The sequence below is a fragment of the Siniperca chuatsi genome, linkage group LG9 (genome assembly GCF_020085105.1).
Source record: "Siniperca chuatsi isolate FFG_IHB_CAS linkage group LG9, ASM2008510v1, whole genome shotgun sequence".
In the NCBI taxonomy this organism is placed as follows: Eukaryota; Metazoa; Chordata; class Actinopteri; order Centrarchiformes; family Sinipercidae; genus Siniperca; species Siniperca chuatsi.
In genome coordinates this window covers 7,949,492-7,972,750 of record NC_058050.1, presented here as the reverse complement: position 1 = coordinate 7,972,750, position 23,259 = coordinate 7,949,492, and the positions used below count along the sequence as shown (strand labels likewise).

Genomic DNA, 23,259 nt, shown 5'->3' with positions numbered 1-23,259 from the left:
AGTACTTTGCCCTCACTTTAGCCTCTTTTTCTTCAGTAGACATCATCATATGCCTCTGGTTCCATGTGCAAAATCATTTATGTTGGGTTTTGAATAAATGGGAATGGGAGTCAGAGCCTTCAGCAATCAAACTCCTCTCCTGTGGAATCAGGTCCCAGTTTGGGTTCGGGAGGCATCATCGCCATCTCCACATTTAGGTGTAGGCTTAAGACTTTCCTCTTTCATAAAGCTTATTGTTAGGGCCCTGAACCATCCCTTAGTTATGCTGCTATAGGCCTAGACTGCTGGGAGACTTCCCATGATGCACTGAGCCCCTCTCTCCTCCTCTCCCTCTCCATCTGTGTGCATTCTTATCCCATTAATGCATGTTACTAACTCGATATCTTCTCTCTCCTGTAGTTTTATGCTTTCTCGTCTCTCCTCTCTCCTTCTGTCGCTTTCAGCAGGTAATTCTGTCTCTGGGCTGTAGAGTCTGGATCTATGATTGATGAGGGCCACCTACTGCTCCCATGTTCCTGCTCGACAAGTGCTACTACAAATATTATTTTTAGTCTTATTATTATTATTATTATTGCTATCATTATTTGTATTAATATTAATATTATTACCACTGCCATTACCATTACTGTTATTTTAAATCTCTATGTGGAATTTGCATTGTGCTACTGTATGTTCTCTTTCCTCCTGCTCTCTCTCTCTCCCTCTCAACCCAACCGGTTGAGGCCGATGGCTGTCCACCGACTGGTTCTGCTCGAGGTTTCTGCCTATTAAAAGGGAGTGTTTCCTTGCCACTGTCGCCAAGTGCTTGCTCATGGTGGGATTTGTTGGGTCTCTGTAAATTATATTATAAAGAGTACGGTCTTGACCTGCTCTATATGAAAAGTGCAATGACATACATAAAATTCAAGTGATTTGAATTTTGCTTCACATTCATCCATGTCATTGCACAAGTGAGTAAATTAAGCGAAGAATTTAATGTATAAAGATGTTATTAACCCATACAATTTCATCAACCACTTCATCAGATCATAGCTGCCATGTAATACAATCGCCATGTTGAGAAAATAAAATAATAATTATTCTCTGAAAGGTGATATGGTCTCTGCATAAATGCTATCAGTGCGGTACTGTATCTCATTGTCTCATCAATGTGAATTTTATTAATTTCATTAATAATTACTGTACAAAAGCACACAACTTTTATAACTTAATTCACTGATTTTGATTCCCTCCATAAAATCATATTTTATGGACGGAATATTTTCTGGTCTTCCCTCTGATATCCTCCGGCTGCTCTGCTTCAACTTTCAACTTTTAGGAATTTGCGGATGGACAGAGGCTTTAACTACTTGTTGTTAGCGGTTAGCTATTTGGGTGAGCTGCTAGCTGTCCCATTAGCTGACTGGGAGTTCGGAGCTGGGAGCACCGGGGGAATGTGTCATTGTTTACTCCTGTAGTACAGGTGTTTTGGACCGCCTAACTAACTAACTAATCTATTCATCAGTAAACTCCGTATATCACCGAGAGTTGAGGCAGAGCAGCTGGAGGACATCAGAGGGAAAACCAGAAAATATTCCCTCCATAAAATATGATCCAGATCAGAGTCCTCAGTATGATAGCTTTGAGCCGACTGTCCTTCAATGGCCAGAAGCACCATTGTGGCAGCAAGGCATGTATAGTCGATTTATGCACTCTGATGTCGATCAGAGTCCTCCATAACTTTCCACCACTGGTTAGTCCGTTGCAGATAAATGGCTGCGGGCTCTCTAAGAGAACAGGTGCGTCCTTGACAGGTAATAGTGGAGAAACAGGAAATGGACTCATTCGTTAGCAAACACAAACCAGTACGACCCTTATTTCAGCACAAAAATGAACATGAAGGCAGGGGGAAAATACTTTGGTAAGTTTCATACAGCTACTCTTCTTATCGCTGTTCAGCAGAATGTTTGTTTTTGTCAGGTATAATCTGAATTGAATCGTATATAGCACAGCACAGTAATACTAACTAGGCTTCTGTACAACCTTTATTGGAGAAAGTCTGTTTAAAAAACTGCTATAAATTGTGCACAATTATGATACAAAGTTATTTTTGTATATTAAAGACTTTAATCTCTCTGCAGACCGGCCTGACAGACGACATGAGACAACCTTTGCTTCTTATCATTGTGCTACTGGCAGGTAAAACAATTTGAAAGTGACAGTTTTCTTTTTCCTCCTGCTCTAACACTAAATTGTTCAAACTTCTCACAAAAGTCTCTAAAGAAGAGTATCGGTAGAGTTTATTCCGTGGGAAAAAAAACAGGTCAGGGAAGGGAAGCTGTGGTATTCCAAGCACGTTTATAAAACAATTGCATTTCAAGCAAAAAGCTCGTCTTAACGGCTCTTAAACCTGTGCGGCTGCATTCCCGTCTGTGCACTGACTACTGAGTGACGTGATGCCTTCACGGCCTCCTCCCACGCTCCTACATCTGAGATCTCAGGCTGATTCAGACTGACTGAGAGGTTATTTGGTATTTTGTTCATAGGGAAGGGCAGTACTGCATTTGTTGAATACAGAAATGATCAACAGACCTACTACCAATAACGATACTTGGCCAGTGCTTATGAAAATATGACTTTAAAAGTATTACTTTTTATTTAGTCCAGGTCAGCCTGCATTTAATGACAAACATCACTGCATAACAATCATTGCATAACAATTGCATAACAACTTTGTTACAAAATAATGGGGAAAAAATACATAAATATACAAAGATAATAACAAGAACTTTTACATGCTCAAAAGATTTAATTTTGAGAGATTTAATCTGTGTAATAGGCCACATAAAAAGGAAAATGGCTGGCTCATTTGCACAACATGCACAAAAAGAATAAAGCTGATGATATTCTATATTTTTGTTATTGTCAACACCAAACACCAAAACCAACCAATGATTTGATCTTACTAACAAGTATTGTCTGTGTATCTAAAGCCTGATATAGTGTATTCCTCTGTGCCATAGACATAAATCTTTGTCCAAAAACAATTAAAAACACATGAGTTAGATTTGGATTTAGAGTTGGATACTAGTTTCACTAGACACTTTCCTTCTGCCGTAAATACCAATAAAAGCGTATTACTGATGAAAATAGTCCAACACAAATGCATTATTTATTTGAGTAACATTTTCTAAAAACTACAGTGCCCAGCCCTTTCTAAAAAAAAAAGAAATCCCAAAACAACAACCATGTATTCATGAGCAGTTTTTAAAGATTTACGACTTCAGTAGGTCTTTTCATGGGATTTGTCAACAATAACAAACTTCTAGAACAATGCCAGCCTTACGCCTTTAGGGGGCACTGCATTTTATGTTTTTTGAAGATCTAATAATGTAGTGTATCCTTAATATATCTATAACTGTGGTATCACTTTTCCCATCCAAAATTACAGATTGTTACTCCCTGATGTAATACAGTGTTGGATGCTGCAGCAAGATGAGCACAGAAAATTAGCACCAGGAATGTTAATTATATTTTAATTTGTTCATTAACTTAGGGTTGTTGTTTATGCATGAAAGATAATAATTAAAGTAGTAATCAGCAACATTTTCATATAATTAAATATTCATCTATCTGCAATTGATGTTACAAAAATCAACCTTCACAGTTCACAAAAGCTTTTTGCCTTTTCTATTCTAAATGCCTGCGGTTTGGCGGATGTGTCTCTGACAAATGTCCTTTGGTGCACAAGAAGTGATTTATTTCACATTTCCAGAAACAGCGGTTAGTTTAGAATAAATGGAAGATATTGATTGTTAGAATGAACAGTTATACCCATTAGACCCACCTACAGAAACCTACAGTTAAGCAACAGACAGTAAAAACTTTTCTGGCTGCCAGTTTATCCCTTTTTTTTATCATTAGTTCAATGTTACTGCAGTTATTGCCATGACTTCTTGGCTCTTTGCCATTGTTTATCAAGGTACATATCTGCAACTAAATCACTTTCATAGTTACACAGTTATATAGTTAAATATTAGTTATTTAGTTGTAGATTAATTGTAACTTATTGAATATGACTTACTGTGCAATCATACGTATAACTTCTTTGAATTGTGTTCTAGCCTTGTAAAAACAATCCAACAGCACATGACGACATCAAAACTGCTGCGTCACTCATGGGTGTTTCTCACTTCTGACTCATGACTCTTTATCTTTGTGTCTGTACTGAAAAAGCAACAGGGCGATTTGATATTTTTAATCGGGCACTGAAGCACTTGTCTTTAACAACTCAGTGTGGGAACCTGAATGCAATCCATCTCATAGTGGCTCTTGTCATTTTATACTCTGCTCCCCTGTGAAAATCGTGTAAAGGCAGTCCAGCGAGACTGATCAGGACCATATTTATTTGATTCACTATAATTCATTGGCCAGAGCGTTCTTGCGTGGTAGCATTTATATGCCAGTAAAAGGGCATTGAAAATTCAGCCTGTGTTTCCCTGCCTGAATCTGTAATACCAACACAAACAAGAGGGAGGAGTGGCAGCCAAATACAAAAACACAGATTTTTTTTCCATCCTCACTCACATACAGACCACAAATGGACAAACAGCATACAACAGTTAAATGCCTGAAAGTGTAAAATCAGTGGTTCTTTACAACATTGTTTTTGAAAAATTGCCTATGCACCACTGATTCTTGAGAAGAGAGACAGCAAATATGATTTTAACACGGCTTACGTTAAGTCAGGCTAACAAAAACACAAAACAGATGTTTAGCTTGGGATCACTTACAATCCAAAAAACATGCCATGAAATCTAGCAGGGAGGAAAGAGTGTGTACCTTTCTAATGGGTTTTTACCCCCAGAGCCCAGTCTGTGTGTATCTATAGATTTTGTTCTCTGCAGTGGTGAAAGAAGTATTCAGATCCTTGCAAGATTAGTGTGAGGGGTCGTGATCATGGATGTTTTTGACGAGATATGATTAATGGGGTACAAAAGAAGAAAAAACAGTCTTGCTACACTAATTTGTTTTTATTTATTTTTTTGTCTTTTCTCTAATCTTTGCTTTTTGTGAAATATTGGATAATTTTACCTTTTTGGGCCTCAAACAGGTATTTAAATGAAACCATTTGATAAGTTTAAAGGGGAAATGTCTCTGTGAAATTGCTAAAAACTCAGACATCGGTGCCCCAACCAGTGCTTTTTTGTAAGGGGTTACAAGCTGAAAAGGTTGGACCCACTGGTTTGATCTTTAACAATACATTGTAATCATAGGCGTATCAAATTTTTACTTTCTTACCAAGGATGGCAATGTCGGTCTGTCAGTCGGTAGCTTTATCCACCAGATTGGTCCAGACTGAAATATCTTAACAACCATTTGATGGATTGCTCTGAAATTTGGTATAAACATTTATGTCACCCTCAGGATGAATTGTAATTACTTTGGTGATCCCTTAAGTTTCTGTCTAGCACCACCATCTGGTAGATTATTAATTTGTCCAATACTCATGTGTTTTATCCTAATCCTAATCACCAAATGTTAGCATGCTAACATGCTAAACTAAGATGATGAACATGGTAAACATTATATCTACTTAGCATGGTGAGCATGTTAGCATGCTGACGTTAGCATTTAGCTCAAAGCAACACTGTGCTGAGTCTCACAGAGCTGCTAGCATGGCTGTAAACTCCATATTGTTTTTGGGTCTCTAAAAGTCAAAAATGAAACCATTTGCAAGGGAAATCACTTTTTGGTGAAGCTGATAACTCATTCTGTAGACATCTGAAACATGAAAAGGGGCTCCACCTAGACGCTGCTTTTTTTTTGTGGGGTCACAACCCAAGAAGTTGTTTTTTTACCAATATATTGTTGCTTATATGTTTTTAATGTAAAATCTTAATCTGCAAAGTATAAGGAGTAACCATAGCTGTTAAATAAAGCAAAAAATACAATATGTCCCTCTGAAATGTAGTGGAGTAGAAGTATAAAGTAACATAAAATGTAAATATTCAAATAAAGTACAAGTAGCTCAAAATTGTACTTAAGTATAGTATTTGAGTAAATGTACTTTCCACCACTGGTTCTCTCTTATTTTTATTCTGTTTAGTCCTCCTCTCTGCCAGTGTGCTGGCTCAGGACCAGGTACAAATCCAGTTCCAGACAGACCCGGTGCTGGTTCAAACTGGTACTGAGATAGTGTTCACGGTGCTGACAGTCTCCCAGGTCTTTTCCATCATATGGCAGTACCAAGGAGGAGTCACTCTGGGTCAGTGGGTCGGAGGAAGCTCAGTGGTTAATCCGGTGGCCCAGTTCCAGGGCAGGGTCACCATCACTGCCACCCAGCTCCGAATCGGAGGTGCCCAGCTTCGAGATGCGGGGAACTACAATGTGGAGGTAACTCCGTTGGCTCCAACAGGCCTGGCCACTAACTCCAGATCGATACAGCTGAGGGTGTTTGGTAAGAGATAAAGAAGTGTGCCTGTGAGTTCACTTAAGAGAGAAGAAGGGAAGTTGGGAGGGGTGGTGTGCGGGAGAGGGACGTTTTGAGGGAAGGGATAACGTCAAGTAGGAACAGAAGGGAGTAAAGAGAGAAGAGGGAGGATTTGGGGAGTAACAGAATTAGTCTGGGAGGTATAATGAAATTAGTGACCCATAGTAGGCGAGGTAAAATTAATGAAAAAGGAGGAGGAGATGAAGCTAGTGGCTCAGGGCTTTATGCTAATTAAAACTCATTTGATATGCAGCACTCATGCTCTTAGATGTTTGATATTGTAGCAGTCTAAATGTAGCGTTACATTTACATACAGTACATACAGTTTTTGCATTTATTTATATTCAGTACTGGAGCCTGAACAGCTGAATGTCTCTCTTTATTTTCAGTCATCAGCCCATGCTGGAGGGATGACATACAGTCTTTCTCATCCCTCTTACCACCAGCACTAATGGGGTGGCAGGGTGACCAAATTGTTAGAAGCACTAGTCTATTATTGCTGAAAGGTCACAAACTCACAACGGCTAGTTCATGTCATAGAACATCTGTGTCCTTGAGCACGAATCTCAACCTCCTACTTACTCACTCATAACTTACTTTGGAAATGAGAGCCAGATAAAATCCTAAAATACAAAATGCACTTGCTGAGTCATAGACAAGCAGAAAGTGTACAAAAAATGCAAGTGATTAGAGCCATTGGGTGGTTCTCTTTTAGTCATAGCCTCCTCTGTCCGTACGCCCCCTCTTCTCCCTCTCCAATTATTTAACTTAGGCTGCCCGCCAAGAGGCATCTCAGCTACCACTCATACCGTCTGCCCCCTTATTCACCATCTGTGCCTGTATCTGAATACTGTCCCTTCTCAGCTCTCACTTGCTTTGATTACAGCAAATTATTCTCAACAGATACATAAAACTGCCCTCTATTGTTCTGTCACCACAGCTTTTGAAGTGAGCTCTCTCATACTCTCATGCTCTATACCTACAGTAATAGTGCCTTTAGAAACCTTTTCTGTGTAATTCTGCTTTTGCAGCTCTTTGGTAAAACATCTTTTATTTTCCCTGTAGATGCAGTGGCCGGGGTGAGTCTGTTTGTTCCCTCAGTGGCGGTGGAGGGGAGAAATGTGTCTCTGAGGTGTACGTGGACTGCTGGGACAGAGATTACAGTGCAGTGGGGCAAAGGAGGTGCAGCCATCACCGCCGACTCCAGGATCACCTTCTCAGGAGGCTTTCTGATCATCAACCCAGCCAGACGGGGTGATGCCGGGGAGTACACCTGTACCGTCAGCAACCTTGTCAGCGCCCAAACTGCCACACAGAGCCTCACTGTCTACTGTGAGTTTGCACTGATCAAGACAAGTGGCAGCTAATCTGCTGTAGCCACTGCAAATAGCAGTAGCTTATCTATTATCCACATTGCACTGCATACAGTGTGCTGAATTGCACTTGGATTGCACAGGACATTCTTCCATAAGCTTATGGTACTGCTTCTAGCTTTGTCTTGGTCACATCCTTATTTTTGATGTGACAGTCTCACAGTAATATCCCAACACACAATCGCCCCTGTGGCATACTAAAATGGCTCCACATGGTTGTCCTCTAACATCACAGGTTTCTTTACCCAGATGAATAACGCAAAATAAATTATGGGTGTTGTTAAAACCTGCTGGGGCTATGCATGCCAAAAGTGTATGTGCTTATAGAAATGTAAGTCACTTTAATTTTGAGTCACCACTTGTGGCCACAGAACGATATCAGTTACAGACAGTTACTCTGTCTTTGTCCAAAGGTAACTAAATCCCTCTGCCAGCACCTCTAATGCTAGCTCACTATTTATCATCTTGTTTCTTTAATCCGTACAAAAACCGAAGTGTAAAAAGTTGTGGTTTTACAGGGGGTTATGTGCTGGACTATTCCCCATACATAACATGTCCCCATGAGGTTGCCAGGCAACCAGCGGAGGCTCCAGGTCCGAACTATTCCCTTCATTTTGCTTTAAATACTAGTCATGGTACACTTTAAAAAAAGGATAGTACTGTATGTAAATTGTAGCCTGGTGACAGTCACTTGTCTGGGAAGTGTCTCTTCATTATGCAGTACATAATGCATAATTCTCTTTGCCTGCCAGTCAGATTGTACTGTAAATATGACTTGTTGAGACACAAGTTGATTCAAGACGTAGCAACCATTGTGGTTTTAGATTTAACATCCAACCAGAAAGTGCACAGCTCCTTCATTAGCTGAGTAATATGCCGACAAGATCGAAGATGGCTCATCAAAATGCCAGACAGGGTGTTTTAAACCCAAAACTTAAACCCAAAATTGACAAAATGATAAGCCTTTTAGCAGAATATGTAATCTGTGCATTAGACTCTGCTTTTTTGGAATACATATTTTCCTTGTTGTACTTGTGAACCAAATGTTTTTAATGCTGATAACAATGTCCTCTGATCATCACCAAACCAGATGGCCCTGACACCCCTGTGCTGACCAAGGTCACCCCGAAAGAGTGTGTCGGGGGAGTGGATGTGTTGGTGGGACAGACGGTGCGTCTTACCTGCATGTCTGACTCACTGCCCCCTGCCCTCTTCTCATGGCAACGTGACGGACAGCTGGTCGCATCTGGCCAGCCGGACAGCGGGGTGCTCAGTATTCAGACTTTCTCAACCAATGAGAGTGGCCGTTATGTCTGCACGGCCAGAAACAGCATCACTGGAGGCACGTCGGAGCAGGGGACAGTCTTGGCCATCGTAGGTGAGTTATGGTGGATGCTGACCTCTCTGTGACTGATAATGATGACGGTTGGTTTTGGACCCTGTCCCTGTATCTGTCTTCACGACAGGAGAGGGACAGAAAGTATCCTGGGAGATTGATCTGGTGAGAATGTGGTCAAAGTCATTCAGTGACTTTCACACATACTTTTTCCTCCCCTTTATTTTCATTTCTTTGTCTCCCTGTCTCTCTCTTTGCTATTACTTTATCATCCTTTTTTTTAATCTCCCCCTCCTCTCCTCTATCTTTTTTTTCTTTTCTTCCTCTTGTCTGTCTGAGCTCCAGACCCATTATCTTTATTAATTCTCCCCCTTTGACACCATTCTTTTTATTTCAGGCACATGTCTTAATGTGGGGGAAGTGGTGGGGATTGTGATTGGCTGTTTGCTGCTGATCATAATCATCGTGCTCCTCATCGTGATCATTGTCTTTCTAGTGCGAAAGAGGAGGGGTAAGTCTGTGTGTGCATGGACATTTTGTTTGTCCACTTCTCATTTAACTGTATATTATGTTGAGTCTGACACTTTTATAAAAGGCTGTTTGATGATCTCTATGTACATTTACACTTTATATATTTAAGAGCTCAGGCATATTTTCTTGCACTAAAGTGATATATTTTTTGTTATTTCTATTATTACAGCACAACAGAGACAAAGAGATACTGTTTTTGTGCAGAAGACCGACCCAAATCCAAGGCCTATAGTAAGCCACAGTAAAGTTTACATATGATTCACTGTTGATGTTGTGTTTATCTTGTCCATGTGATGGTGCTAAAGGGCTTTTCACAAATTAACCCCCTAATTCCATCTTTCTTTTGCTTTCTCTTCTTTCCCTCCCCTCATTTTTCATCTGCTTTCATTAAGCCTCCAGATCCACAACCTAATGGTGCAAGGGATTTGGGCCATGGTCCCCACCCCCCCCTCTATCACTTGAACACACACACACGCCACCCTGACCGCTTATACACAGCCCCGCATGAAAACCCTGGCAACCCACAGACACTGCTGCTGCACGCCTTGCATAACTCCGACACACGCCAACACAATGGTCGTACCCACACAAATAGACTCCTACACAATTCTATTCAGAACACCAATTCATACCCAAACCATGGCATTGACAACCCAGCTTTCACACACACTGATGCTCAGAATGCAAACGCACTCCCAAACACACAGCATCAAAATCCTAACATTGTCATACAGGCTGGCACTGCCCAGGGTGGCGTCCAGCCGCCGGCGGTCCACGTCAGCCTTAATGCGCTGCCACAAACTGCCCAGCAAAACAACAATGCACAAATGCCCACCATTCATGTTAATCTTAACTCATACTCACGCAATGGCCAACAGACTCAGCAAGACAGCTCATTTCCTCTTACCAATACAGCCAATAATAACGGTTCACAAACCCAGCAAAACTTGATACATACAGGGCAATCAAAGCCCAGAATGCAAAGTGGGCCGTCCTATCATAGTGACCCCTGGCGGAATAGTCACCAAGATCAGCCTGGGCTTATCCCGACTGGATACACACACAGTAATAACACTTCTCAGCGAAACGCCAACACACAGACATACCAGCAGGAGCCAGAGCCTCATAGTAGGTCTGATAGAAACTCAGGTAGACATGATACCACTGCCAGCTCCTCCCGTCGACAGATGCCATGGGATCGCCTCAGAGGGACACCAGCGTATCCCGGCGGCACGCTTCAAAGAGGACAAACATCACCTGAGTTCGCCTCTGACACAGACTACACTACCCATCCTCCCATACGAGAGGCAAGAACGGCAAACAGATCTCAGCCTCAACCTCAGAGCCAAAGCACTTCCTGGAGCAGAGCTCCACCCAGACAAGATGCACCATCAGTGACCAGACAGACACAGAGCCGTTCAGCTGATCTTCGAGGCCCAAACACTCGCAGTGCAACACAGCTTGAGGACGCACACCACACACAGAGAAGTCCTCGCACACAAAGGGAGAGTGCTCAGCGAGACATCAGAGGTTCGCCTGGTAGCCAGACCGCCCCCAGGCAGGAAGTCACACACAGCAGTAACCCCCGGGCACTGCCTCTCATGAGCCAGCAGGCCTCTGTAGGCCGCTCTGCTGTGTCACAAGGACCCACAACACAACAGGGACTGACTGCACCGCAGGGTGCAGATACAAGAGCTTTGGCTGATCCTAATCACCTTCCACAGGCACACATGGCCCAACAACACAGAGCAGCACCGATCCAAACACAACCACAAGGCCTGGGCACACAGACACAGCCTGTCATACGTGGTGCCAATCAACCTCGCCAAGGAGGCACTGCTCCAGTCCCATACTCTTCTGCTCAGCCTAATCTCAGTAACCTAACCCAGGCTGCACTTACAGCCCACACTGAGAGGGCTGAAACATTTCAGAATCGGAAACAACAGACCCAGGCTGCCCTGCTTCACTCTGGACCACAGGCTCAAGCTCCAGCTGCTGGGGCTGAGCACCCACCAACTCCTCCTCCTGTTATCCCCCTTGCACAGTTCCAGACCCTCCCCAAGAAGCGCACCCAGCACAAATCCCCAATTAGAGGTCCTCAGCCCCCCAGGCCTCCTGTTAACATACCGGTGGCTCAACGACACCTGCAAGTACAACAGCGGCCCAATGTGCAGCACCATCCTGCCATGATGCCCGCCAACAATCACCACCATCCTGGAAATGGACCCATGCATGTCAGTGCACACAGGCATGCCCATGCCCATGCCCATGCCCATGCCCATGCCCATGCCCATGCCCATGCCCATGCCCGTGGACACGGCCAACCTGCCCACTTCACCCAGCCACGGCAGGTGAGTGAGACATAGCAAGATAGTTTGAGACTGCAGCAAACAGATGCCATATGTTTTCTGGTATTACAGACTTCCAGCACATGGTTCTCTCTCAGATGTGCACTTACTGCTGTCATATAATGTCATACTTCCTGTGTACTTGCATGTGTGCAGTGTTATAGGCCTGCTTCTACCTGCACTGTCTCCTCAACAGTATGTGCTTTTGTCTGTAGTGTGCATTTCTTGAAGGATGCTTGACAGCACTTGGATGTTGCATTTTTACAATTGACAGTCTTCTCTGCCAAAAAAAATGCATTTAGTCTTGAGTGTTAGTGACACTGTGGCAGTTTTTAAAAGTAGCATTGTGTGTCAGAGGTTCTGCCTCTTTTTCTGCATGACATGTTGGCAATGAAGGGCTTGTTGTGTCTTTCTAGCAACAGACTCACAGAGGGAGACCAAGATGATGACAGATGTCAGCAGACTACACACTGTCCCACATCCACTGACATAAACAAACAGCTGACAGACGTGATCCAATATACCACCAAGCAAGACTGACTGCACAAGGTTCTGCACTCAAAAAAGCTGTCATACCCTGCTATCTCATTCCTGAAGTCAGTTTTTTATTTTTTAATGAAAGAAATGAACATGGGGATGACCCTTTTTGGAATACAGTCCTGCTCCCTAGAAAAGAAAAAATAAATAAATAATCTCAAAGAAAGAGGCTTGATCTGCCCTTTTTAATATTTACTAAAAGAAATAAGCTAAATGATACTGAAGGATTTTTATATAAAATGCTCCCCCATCAACAACCTCTCTCTCCAAACACACACACACACACACACACACACACACACACACACACACACACACACACACACACACACACACACACACACACACATGCTGTTACCTAGACCCACATGTACTATTTTGATTTCTGAAGCATTGGTCATGCATCAAACTTTACCAAGAGCCTACTCAGAGAAGACAAGCTCAGTGATCCATACCTCTTGACCATCCCCTCATCCATTCATCATCAAAACTCATCATCAAAACTAAACAACACTCAAAATGCATTTGAGGTGCTTGCATGACTATCTGTGTGTATCTCACACTTAAGAAGATCTAATAGTGTCAGACAAATGAGAAGGGACTCTGCACAAGATCGACGTGGCCCCTGGGAACAGTGACAATTATGAAAGAAGAAATTAGCCGTAGGGGTGGTCTTAATGTACATGGAGTTATTTATTTTGCGCCTTCTGTTTACAGATGCCTCTCATGACACTTCTCAATTAAGGGGATTCGCCTCAGTGGCGCTCAGAAGTAATGCTCAGCTAACTATGAAGGGGATCCCATGAATGGATGGGCGCTTATTAATTAAATGCTTTTATGTGACTTAAATTACTTGGAAACTAATCACACCCGTGCATGAATGAGGTCAGTACAAAGACCTGAGCTGCCACGCTTTCTGCTGAAAAAGCACAGTGTAACAATTTACTGTCTGCACTGGGTCATGGACAGCACATTAAAATGGTGGGATGTCGTTATTACTCTTGCAGATTATGTATTTATTGATGTATAAAGTTTTTGTGTTTTTTTTTTTACGCTCAGGAGTAGGAGGAATATCTTGTAAAATGTATTATTTAGGTTGCACCAATTGATATCATTGCTATTATTATTATTATTGTTGTATAGTGTGACCAAATTTGGAATTTCAAGGATAAGGCTGGTGATATTTTATATTTCTCTTATTGTCAACAAATCCAATGACAAGACCAAAACCAACAATGAACTGATCATACTAACAAGTATTGTTAGCCTGTGTAGCCAAAATGTGATATATCTCATTCCTGTGTGCCGTAGAGCTCCGTTGTTATCCAAAAACGAATGAATCAGTAAGCCACACAGTTGCACTGGGTGACATGGTCCATCATTACCATAAACATGGGAACTGTAGTTTATTGGAGTCGATCGCACATATATTATCCTGCCGCTGTAAATTCTCACTAGAGCACCAAATGCTCCCAACAAATGCACTATTTACAGCTCTGTGAATAACATTTGCTAAAAGCTACAGTGTCCAGCTGTTGAAGGAAGTTACTTGATTGATTTTGAAAACCAAACTATATGTTTATTAAAAAAAAATAAATAAATAAATAAATGTTTTCAGTAGAAACAGATGGGCTTGGGGCTGAGAACCACAAACAGGTTAGGGAAGTCAAACGTATTTAGAAACAGACTAATGCATAGTTGTTTTTTGTCTTTTCGTGGGATTTGTTGACAAATTTAAAAAACAGAATAATCCCAGCCTTATCCTTTAATATCACAATACATAAACTCAACATCCAAATTTGAAAACCAGCATGAACAAATACACAGCACATCTTCCAGCTCCAACCAAACATCTGGAGCATCAGATTTACTTGACTGCCTTGAAAAATGGTGTCTTTGAAAAATGAATGCTTGTAAATAGTTTATACAGATATTGAATATCCATGTGAGATGCTACAAGCACAGTATTTATCTTTGCTCCTCAGGAAGGATTTGTACATTGTTTGGAATTTATGAATTGTTCCAAGATCTTATTTTGTCAATAATTATGAAGAATTTATATCTACTGTTGAACAAAACCAGAAGAACTTTCAAATTCGGTACATTGTCATATTCCCATCACAGTGGATGTCACTTGTCTCGACTATTCACAGAATGCACAATCACACCTTATATTTGCCTCTACTTTCAAAACGAACGTATTCTTCCAAACATGAGGCATCTTTTGATTTTCAGTACAAAATAGCTCCTCATGCTTGTTGACAGTAAGTAAGACCACAAAAGAACCTATTTATTTTGGTGTTCCTCTGAATCGCAGAGCTGTTTGCAGTCAGAGCATATTTCTGCTTACTGTGTCTATAGTGCTAATTATGCATGGCGCCTGTGTACACCGAGCACTGTTGTTGATTCTCCTCAGATGAATCTGTTCTTTTGACTTGTGGAGGTGCAGAGCGTGTATTTGGATCACAGCTTCATCTGTCTCCCAATCCCCTGCTCCCACTTGTACGTCACCTCTGATAAACAGTCCTGCTGCTCACTATTGGAGACACTTCACGGTAGTCTAGCACTGTAATGAGTGGAGATGGAGTGCATTTGAGTACCTGGTACTAGAAAAGGTTACGGCATTGCCTACCAGTTCCAGATGAAAGCTGTGATTTATGAAAAGTTTGGAGCAGTTTTACAAATGCAGTAGTTTGGTATACTATACTGTTCCTGCTGTCTTTGGAATGAAGTGTGTTGTTTATGGCCTAAACAGCTGAAATTAGAAGACACTCTGTAGTCTTGAAACACACAACACAGTAAACCTCAAATGCCGATGTGGCCACCTTCCCTGGGCCAATTTTCATGTAAATCTGCTCGTGTTGTTTTAGTATACTGATTTAGTGTGATTTACTGTGACAGCCGCAAGTAATTGTAATTGTTTACGCATCCTTTTGGAGGCATAAATTAAAGGCAAACATAACTCAAGTGCAGTGTGTGCAAATAGGGCATTTTTTGTATTGAGGAATGCTGGTTTTTGGTGAGTGTCAAACTCCAGAAGAGAGCTTTCCTGACTCAAGTGCATAGAGAGCCAGTGTTGATTTTACTCAGAAGACTGCAGTAGATTTGCACAGGAAAACTTAATACCACAAGATGGCCAATATAATCCTAATCCAATTTTAATTTAGATTCAGTCTAGCTCAGCAGGCACACATGTTTTTGTAGATTTGATGGCATTTTATAGTTTGCAATAACATAGGGGGTGCCATAAGGCCCAGACAGAATTTAGTCCAATTACCTAACATCTACAAGTGAATAAAAATTCATGATGCCGCCTTTCTTTTGTTCACTCCAGTGATGGCGATTTTTTTTCCACCACCAGGGAAAAGAAAGAGGTCAGTCATGATAGTCTTCATAAGTCCGTATCATCATTGAAATGAACTGGTAAGTCCTTTGAGATCCATGTGTCCATCCCTGTCAAAGTGTCCTTGAGCAAGACACTGGACCACTGCCTCTGTGCACTGACCCCGTTTAGTGAAATGTCACATGAATACGAGTCTCAGAGGATTATGAAATGAAACAAATTTATGTTTAAACTTTGCACACCAGGGCAGCTGCAAAAAAACTCAATGTGACTGTGTTAGAATGCGACAGCATGACCCTGAATTTATAGCTTCAGTCTGTGCCACAGCCATCTATCCACTCAAAATGTCCTTGAGCAGGACAGTGAATCCCCAACAGTTCACTAAGAGTAAATTGCTCTACATGGGAGTGTCCAAAATGTAAATCATATGCCGAAACTGCACCGGGGACTCCATGCCTTGTCATCCCACAAGGGGGAGCCATGTGAGAGGATTTTTGAGGTTATCTATTGATCACTTTCACCATTTTTCTCCTCAAGGCCTTCACCATCTGTGCAACTTTGATGGTGAGTGCTGAAATTAAAAAACAAGCCATAGGCAAAGTTATTCTTGTCAGTTGTCCAGCACACAAAAAGCAAAGGGGAAAAAAATATAGTCGTGTGCAGCAACAAGGAAATCCTCAGTTGTCACAGGCCTGTTTTATAGATGCTTAAAGGTGAACTGCTGCCTTCAGGGATACATATCAAACACATTAACTTCAAAGAGTTTTGTGTTTTATCGTAATCTTTTGTTGATTAATTTGAGCGTATCATGTGTTTCATATCATCACCATGCTTTCTCTTTCAAATAAAGACAGGCTCTTTTTACTGATATTTCTCAGTAAAATAAATCGGAAACAAACCCAAAGAGTCATTGTGGAAATTTAGTATTCTAAAGCCTTTTCAATAAATCTTCAATATCCACTGTGGCATTGAAAATCAACAATGAAAAATTCAATTTGTCATAGATGCTGTAGTGTAGGTACACAGTGGACTGCAGTGAAAGGACTAAAAATTCAACTGCACCAACAATAGACATCACACCGACCTCTAATGGCATGGAACTTCACACCTACCAAGTATTTTAAAGTAAACAGGTTCACGCTTCACAAGCGAGAAGTGCCCAGAAGAAGTTCAAAGGAAGAGCAGTTTCTTCGAACTGCAGCATTGTGCAGATAGTTCTTCTCATAATTAAGCCATGTGTTGCAGCAAAAATCCAAAGTCAGCAGAAAAAAAGAAAGATGATTGTACAAAACCGAGCAGATGCATGAGTCATTAAAAATATATGTGAGCCAAGAACAGAAATGAAAGCATCACAGTTAGAGGAGGATACTTAACAAAATGGGGTTCATGGCTTTTGTTACATGCTTTCTGTTTATATTGAATTTCATGTTACATTCAGTGCTCTTTGGTCCACTTTTTGTGTACTTCAGCTCTGTGTATCTACTTGCTTTCTTATGACATGAACAAATTAGTTTTATGACTCTTATGAAGGCTTAACATAGACATTTTACATTATTACGAGGTATTGGGGTTGTCACATAGAAGATTCCTGCCCAAAAATAAGTTGATGGATGTTACACTTCTGTTAGAGACCATCTAACTGGCCACTGTGGCCATAAGTAACATTTATAAGGCAAAGGTAAATGCTAAAATGTAGTGTAACACTAGCACTAGTACATACAGTAGGTCTGTGTGCAATGCAAGCACAACACACTCCAGCAGGGATCCCTCTGATTTGCTTATCAAAGAGTCGTGACACAGATACAGTGTATGTACTGAAGGCAGGGTGTTTTACAGCTGGACAAGTATCTGCACAGCTGCAGCTGCTCGGCCAGCTCCCGTGTTGCAGAGTACTATAAACTATGGAGTCTGCTAAACAGTAATGATGACACTGTTTCTAAATTACCTTGGGCTCTTCCTGCACTATGTACTGTATGCATTTTCAGCCACCATCCATGCCAATACAGATATCAATAACCTGTTATCAGCTGATAGTATTGGTCAGGCACTTGTGTACATCCTTGCATCCTCATTAAATACAGTATGTGTGAAGTGTTGCCCTACTTATTGGGGCTCAGCAACTCAGCCTGACTCTTCTCTTCTAAATATATCTTTTACACCCACGGGAGGAATTTAAAATGGATTTGATTGACATATTTGTCAGCTGTAATGAATTTACCTCACTTTCAGCACAACATTTCTGATGTAACATGTCAAGTCAAATTTATTTGTATTGTCGCCGTTATAGTCTAAAAAGAACTATTAATGATGACAGTCTTCAGTGTTATATCCTAATAAAGCATAAAACAAAACAACAAAACAAAAAGGTAACACTTTTTTAACCCCCTATTTAGCATTTATAAGTATAAACACATATATAAACACTATAGTATACCATCATGATTGAAAGGGTATGTTGATTATATGTTGAGAATAATATGCCATGTGACTGTATTGGCAGGAACCAATTTCACTTCATGAATTATATTTATTAATGAAGTATTTACATTCTTCACTCTCCATGACAACTGAGCATCTACTGATGAAGTGCAGTTTTGAACACTTTTACAAACAGGTTTAAACCCACCTTTTTGAACATGTTAATAAATGCTTTATAATGCATTGTGAGGATTTGTTCGTGTGTACACCTACATTATAGTGTGTTATAAGCCAAGTGTAAGTTTTTATATACTGCTTATAAATGCTAAATAAGGGGGTTAAAATAAAGTGTTACCAACAAAAATCCCATGAAAACTTAATTAAATGGATACAACACTATGAATTTCTTCCAGGAGAGACTGTCTGAAAATGTGTGCCGTTATCCCCATATGCACGATAAGATAAACAATATCACGTCTCCTCCTCTCTATGACAGCTGGCTTTTCATTCCTCTTTTGAGGGTGTGGCTATTTGGAACAACTATAAACACTTTAGATTTGTGGGCAACATGTTGTATGAAGTAGTTCTGATCGTGCATAACCCGACCCTTACAGAGAGCGATGGAAGAAGATTTAATATTGATTACGAAATGCAACAGAAACAAAACAGCCAGAATGTGAATCCTATGGCTGACATTCAGATCAATGATTATTCTAGTCGCTGTTGTCAATGTCATCATCAAGGTCGTCATGGGGAAATCTGGTAAAGGGTCATTGATGGCATGTTGGTTTACTGTAAACCACCGCTACTGTTCGAATTGTCCACCAAAATGTACAATAAGACGGTTCTGAGTGGTAGGGAGGAAGTGGGTGATATGTAACTTTGCCAAAATTATTAGTTACATAACAAATTATTAGCACCTGAAAGCTGAAAAGCTTAACTTTGAGAAGCTATTCATTGCTTTAGTCATACATAAAAACAACCAAGCATTTGTAAAATTATTAATTAGTTTATTTCCAGAATAAGTCATTTATAAACATTGCTTTAGGCTCTACTAACTATTTCATTATTTCTGGCATTTAATACCAAATGATTAATCAGAAAAAAGAATTGATAATGAAAACAAACATTGGTTGCAGACCTTTTGGGTACCAACATGTTCCTGCTTATTTTTGACTTCATGTTGCAAAATGTGGCCCAGTGCGACTTGGAATATCTCTGTCCTTCAAAATGTCACTGCTGTGCTATGTGACCTCATATTAAGCCTGCCTTTGGGGGAGTTAACGGTGACATTTACAAAAAAATATGGCAAGGTTCACTTATATAAAATTGCTCACTATCATATATTTTTGAACAGCTTTTGATAAGGACAATATTTTCTAAGGGACGTTGAAGGTCTTTATGAAATGACATTTTTGCTGACCTAAAAGGTGTTGTTTGTCCTATCAGCCTTTACAGAATAAGTAAGCACTTAAAAGCTTGAAACACTGTAATATACATTAGTTTTTATTCATCTTTATATTCTGCAGTGGCAAGGATTTAAAAGCTTATATATACAGCCCTAAAAGCCTAAATCTTTAGTAGGCACTGTAGTGTATAATTTCTATTACAGATGGTAAGTACTAATATTTCCATGTGAATACTTTAATTTAGGAGTCATCAGTATATTTATTTAAAGCTGCTCAGCTGAACAGTTTTGGTTGTTTCACATGAGGGATTTCTGTATTTGTGTTTTTGTCAGTGCTCGTCTCATTTTGGGATGGGTGGAGCTCAGTTGGAAAGAGATGATGTCACAAGTTGCCAGCACTGTCAATCAAATTTTATCAAACCACACCCACACAGTCCTAATGAAGCAGTCATTTTTGAGTTTTAACCTCTCAATAAATATTAACTAAAGATGTTTTATCCCGAACTTAAACCTTTATTGTTGCTTATTTAGTGATGAATATTTATTGTTATAGAGAAATGCACGAGATTTGAAACCAAGTTTTCAGAGGCTTTAAAGTCATAATCCTTAAGATTACATAAAATCAAACCCTGTTCTTGCTAAAATCAATGGTCTGCATTTTCCACAGCAGCTGTTCAAAATATTTGAATTCTGTAATTTCCTCTCTATATAGTAATTTTCATTGTTATTGGCGGAGTCTGCCATTCCTGTGCTGGATTCATATGGGCTTGACATGCACAAGGGATTCACTGGATATGATGCATGTGTGTAATCCAGTGTTACTGTTTGTGATTTTATTTTATTGATACCAGCCTTGCTGTTTATTATATTATTGCAGGTTTATAGAGTAATAAACAAGTTAAAGTGGAGGTAACTCTTAAAAGGTAAAGCATTTTGATACTGAACAATGTTTCATAAGAAAATTAATGCTTGTACAGTTTAACTAGAACAATAAGCTTAATACTAGCATAAGGAACACAGTCTCTACAACCATTTGGTCGAGGCTATTATCAGTAAGACCCATCAGTACCATTTTCTCCCTCCTTTGACCTTTTTGATTATACTTTTGAAAGTGTTTTATGTCTAAATTTGTTCCATTAAACAAAAAACATATTGTGATACTGGTTGTTTTAACATATTTGGACCCATTTAATGTGGAGCCACTACAATAAAAGACATTGCGGAAGGCATTCCTCGATAATATACTAAATTCTATTCTATAATGAAGTTTTTTTCCAGTACATTCATCTTTTTGTAATTTCTCGTAAGAAAGGAAATCAGGAAGAGCAATTATTGGTATTTGAGCTACTTATTTTACAGAAGAGTGTTGGTGTGAGGTCATCAGTGGCTGACTTCTCATCTAAATGCTTCCAAATGTTAGCAAATGTTCCCCATGGCGATCATTAAAATTTCATCACACCTGAACACGGAAGCATAGTTGCTTCCCTGCTCTCTTTCCTATTACACTGCTAAGATATTAAAGAGATGTATTCTGTACATCATTTAGCAATTTAACACTCTAATCAGAGGAGTAGTGACTTTCAACTTTTTCTCGACCTCCAAGAATGAGTGTGATGATTCCTTATTGTGGCTCTAGTCCAATCTTAGGCTCCTTTTATCTCGCCAATCACCCACTGTTTGACAAGACCATTGATTCAACTCTCTTTTGCTCCTATAATGAGATGCATTTTAAGAGCTATGCTTTTTGATCTTTCAAGACATTTTTATCTCCATGATCCAAGTTCCTGGTCTGAGGATCAACAGCTTTTCAACATCTAGGCCTTCCATCAGTTAAGTTCAGTATATTTATTGCTCTCTGCAGTTGTACAATGAAACCTAAACTCTATTTATTGGTTCTGAGCTGACTAAAATCATTTTGTATTCAAGGCCTTGAATCATAGCTGATTAATTGAGACAGGTATTGTGTGAAGGACAGGAACTAAAAATATTGGTAATAAAGGATCTAATTGTACTGTAAATAAAAAGCAGACAAATAATGGGGGCTGGTTTTCAAATAAAGGCGACATAATAGATGGGCAGAGCACAGTTCAACAAGCCCTGTAAACAATCAACAAGGTGTTTCCTGTTGTGCATATTCATCATTTTCAGGCTCATAATCGAGGGTAGATGACTCGAGAGCATTATTGCTTAGGAACCTCAAATATTAATGCTGTACGTGACTGACTGTGATCTGTGACCAATGTCTAAGCACATGCATACATCCAGCAGTATTGATATCAGTTTTGCTTTTACAACCACTTTGTGAGTTCCCAGCAACACCAGATTACCCAATAAACACCCACGACCGGAATTCATTGTACAGGTGTATGACTTGGCCTCGTTCCCAGCAGTTGGATAAGTTTGAAAAATCTACACACTGATCATAAGCTTTAGCAAAGTTATACTAACAATTAATCTTGGTTTCTGTGTTTACAAGACTTACACAAAGCAGGGTATCACCACATGTTGTTGGCTGAAATATTAATTGCGCATGTTGGCAATGAGAGTAAACTGCACAGCACTTTGGAATGGGACTACAGGAAAGTTTCCTTTTGGTATTTCTCTGTAAAAGGAATTGATGTGATCATTATACAACTGATTAGTTGGCATGGGCGGGGAGCCAGGGGCTAAAAATCTATTTTGCCTCAATGGCATTCATACTTTCGTCTATTTTTCTCACAGATTTCTGTCCTCTAACACTTGTTCTTTGGACTCAGGTCATATTTGATAAGGCTGCCAGCCAAATGTACAAGATTATCTTTTCAACATAGCAAGCTTTATTTTATGACTATGTCACTGAGAATAAAATGAGTCCAGCTATGTTGGAAGCAAAGTCACTCTTCAAATAGCAATATGGTGGCTTAGCAGCCACTGAACTCTTCTGTTGGGACGGAAGAATTATGTTGTTATATTTTTCCTCCACCACAAATGTAAGGAAGCTTATAGGTTCATGCTCTGGGTATTAACAGAGGGATTAGTGAGGAGGCTTCTGGGATGCTCAAGTCCATGAAGCACAGAGCCGCAATCTCTTCATTGTTGAGATATCTACTTGATGTAACACAATTAACTATTTATTTCAAATGCACTGAGGTCTTATAGAGGCAAGATGGAAGCGGATTTCAGTGGCAATCATTCTTTATGTGTTGCATCTAACCTGTTGTGGCTGTGCATGGTCCTGTGTGAGACAGTTCTCTTCTCTTTTGATCTGGACCAAAACAAATTTGCTGATAGGAGGCAGCTGAGTCTGCCACTGCAAGATGCTGGACAGATAAACTGTGAAATTGGACAAATTAGCTGTATGAGCTAGCAAGCCTTGCTGTTTCTATTGTGTTCAACTAAATGGAAATAGTGTGGCTTATGTACAGTTGATGGTCAAGAACATAATGTAATTAATACAGCCTCAGATAAATGCAATGGTAAGACAACAAGTTAAATATTCTGTATAACCAGTGGT

At 40.2% G+C, this 23,259-nt stretch overlaps 1 protein-coding gene across 2 annotated transcripts; it reads left to right on the top strand.

The window, feature by feature from the left end:
* The first annotated feature begins 1,385 nt into the window (after positions 1 to 1,385).
* On the top strand, positions 1,386 to 15,566 carry si:dkeyp-97a10.3. Of its 2 annotated transcripts, none has more exons than XM_044208383.1 (9): positions 1,386 to 1,900; positions 2,121 to 2,178; positions 6,089 to 6,439; positions 7,538 to 7,804; positions 8,936 to 9,223; positions 9,579 to 9,692; positions 9,882 to 9,943; positions 10,105 to 12,063; positions 12,483 to 15,566. In XM_044208383.1, the coding sequence occupies exons 2-9, from the start codon at positions 2,139 to 2,141 to the stop codon at positions 12,504 to 12,506; spliced, it is 3,105 nt and encodes a 1,034-aa protein (XP_044064318.1). In that variant the 5' UTR covers positions 1,386 to 1,900; positions 2,121 to 2,138; the 3' UTR covers positions 12,507 to 15,566. The 2 variants fall into 2 exon arrangements, with proteins under 2 accessions (XP_044064318.1, XP_044064317.1); XM_044208382.1 differs by having other exon boundaries at positions 1,387 to 1,900; positions 12,477 to 15,566.
* The last annotated feature ends 7,693 nt before the right edge of the window (positions 15,567 to 23,259 follow it).